Raw genomic sequence first — 2,196 nt, forward strand, 5'->3', positions numbered from 1 at the left:
TAACCCTGCGTTACACGAAGAGGCTGCACCTCGTGCCATGTCACACTGCCCGCGGCTGCGGACTCAGGCAGGCCTGCGCAGGAGTCTCGTCTGGAACACCAGCCCTCGTGGGCGGAAGCGAGGTGGGAAGAGCGCTGCGCGGGCGGAGCAGGCCTAGTGTGAAAAGGGAACAGAAAAGGCAGCGCGTGCTGGCTTTGGCAGGACAGACAGCGGGGAGCAGGGCCTCTGCTTCTCATGCCCTTCTTTGCTGCTGCCAAACCGCGGTGTAGAAACGCTCCCTGGATGTCAACTTTCGGTACCACTGGAGAACATGGGAATTGGTTGGGAGCCTCTTCCGTATAGGAGTGACAGCCAGTGCACTGTACAAGGTTGTGCGCGGCTGCTGAGAGGAAATGGGTGGGCCCTTTCCCTGCACACGGCAGGCGCGGGCTTGGAGCATTCTTCCGAGGCCCGCTGGAAGCAGGCAGTGCGGCTGATGGCTCTCACCCCGCCGATGTGGAGGGGAGATGGCTATGCCCGCGGGGCGGCCTTCCTCCATGGCACACTAAAGGAACAGAGGTTCTGCAGCAGCACTCAAGACCTGAGCACCTGTTTCTTTGGGACCCACAGAGAAGCTGTCAGCCCCCAACCTTCCTTTAGCACCAGTTGGGAGGGACAGAAAAGAATTTTACTGAAAGTAACCAAGAATCCCCACCCTGCAGCCTGTGAGCTGCAGGACCAGGCATCTCAGGCTAACCCAACTCACCACCCATTTTAAAACTGCCAGCTAAGAGTCAGTTGCAGCTGGGTGTGGTGGTGTGCATGTGTATACTCATGTGCACAGAAGGCTGAGGCAGGAGGATCCCCTGAGCCAGGAAGTCAGGGCCAGCTTTAAGTGTAAAGAATATCTAAAAGCCAATTGCAGCCAGCCGTGGTGGCCCACACCAGTAATCCCAGCACGCGGGAAGCTGAGGCAGGAGGATAGCCACAAGTTCAAGGCCAGCCTGGGCTACATAGCGAGTTCAGGGGCAGGCTGAACTAACAGATTATTAGGACTGAGTTAATATATTTAAAAAGTGCAGCTGGGCAAGATGATGGAGTTGCAGGTGTGCGCCACCACGCCCAGTTGGTCGTTCTTGTACCTCTGAGATTCTTAGTCTGAGCCCCTGAGAAAAACCCTTGTGACCAGGCCCTGGGCTTTCTAGTCAGTAGCACCGTGAGTCTGATGGTCACGCTGGGCACACAGCTTCACAGCAGGCTGCGTGGAGCTGCCTCACTGTATTTGACATTTAGCAATCGTTATGATTCCCAGTACCAAGAGCTTTCACAGGGCTGGGAGTGTAGCTCAGGGATAGTGCGGCTGGCTCGCGGACTGGAGGTCTTGGGTTCAGTCCTCAGCACTGCCCAGCACTGATGCCCTTGGGTTCAGTCCTGTGCATCAGGCACTGGCTGTCCTCAGCAGTTTTAATGGTTGACTTATTTATGTTTGGCTGTTTGAGACAGGATCTCACTGTGTAGTTCAAGCTGGTCTTGAACTCACTATGGAGCCCAGACTGGCCTCCAACTCACAGCGATCCTCCTGCCTCAGCCATGGCCAGCTAACTGGGCCTTTCTTCAGCCGCTCTGCCTCCCTACCCTCAGGTCTGCAGGGAGAGTGCGGTTTTACAGGGACGGGGTGAGACGCGTACGGCTGGTGCCACTGCAGTGCCCGTGGGTTCCCGGTGACTGTGAGCGGCGACAGGCAGAGGCGCAGGAAGCGTGCGAAGGGCAGGAGCGCGTTTCCTTCTGGCTCCTGGCCAGACCTAAGGAAATAGGGGAGAGCGGAAGGCCCTGTGCGCTGTGAGCCTGAGGCCAGGTCGGCTCCACCTGGCTGGGACGGGTCACAGCCCGATTTTAGAACACGTCCTCACCTTAGCAAGAACCCTTGTGCCCGTTTTCAGTCATTGCGTTCTTTCCAGGACCAGCCTGGGCTGCTGGTTGTGTGAGAGTAACTACTGCAAGTCACTTTCCTCCCGCAGGATGGCATAGTAAACCCCACGGTGAGGAAGGACTTGAAGACCGTCCCAAAATTCTACTGTTGTCCGATTGAAGGATGCCCCCGAGGCCCCGACAGGCCGTTTTCACAGTTTTCTCTCGTGAAGCAGGTATCGTACTCTTCTTAATGTACTCCTCCCGGGACAAAGTAAGGCGGACGCAGCCAGCCGAGCGCGCGAGGGG

The 2,196-nt window shown here is 57.1% G+C and overlaps 1 protein-coding gene across 2 annotated transcripts in view; it reads left to right on the plus strand.

Moving 5' to 3' along the window:
* Positions 1-1,997: 1,997 nt before the first annotated feature.
* Positions 1,998-2,196, plus strand: part of Atmin (ATM interactor) — a gene marked incomplete at its 5' end in the record, with an annotated part of 5,575 nt that continues 5,376 nt past the window's right edge. For both annotated transcript variants that reach the window (XM_013507104.1, XM_013507105.1), the window contains 1 exon segment: positions 1,998-2,123. In XM_013507104.1, coding sequence (XP_013362558.1) covers positions 1,998-2,123 — 126 coding nt within the window.

Source organism: Chinchilla lanigera, unplaced genomic scaffold (genome assembly GCF_000276665.1).
Source record: "Chinchilla lanigera isolate Chin_1 unplaced genomic scaffold, ChiLan1.0 scaffold00121, whole genome shotgun sequence".
NCBI classification, from domain to species: Eukaryota; Metazoa; Chordata; class Mammalia; order Rodentia; family Chinchillidae; genus Chinchilla; species Chinchilla lanigera.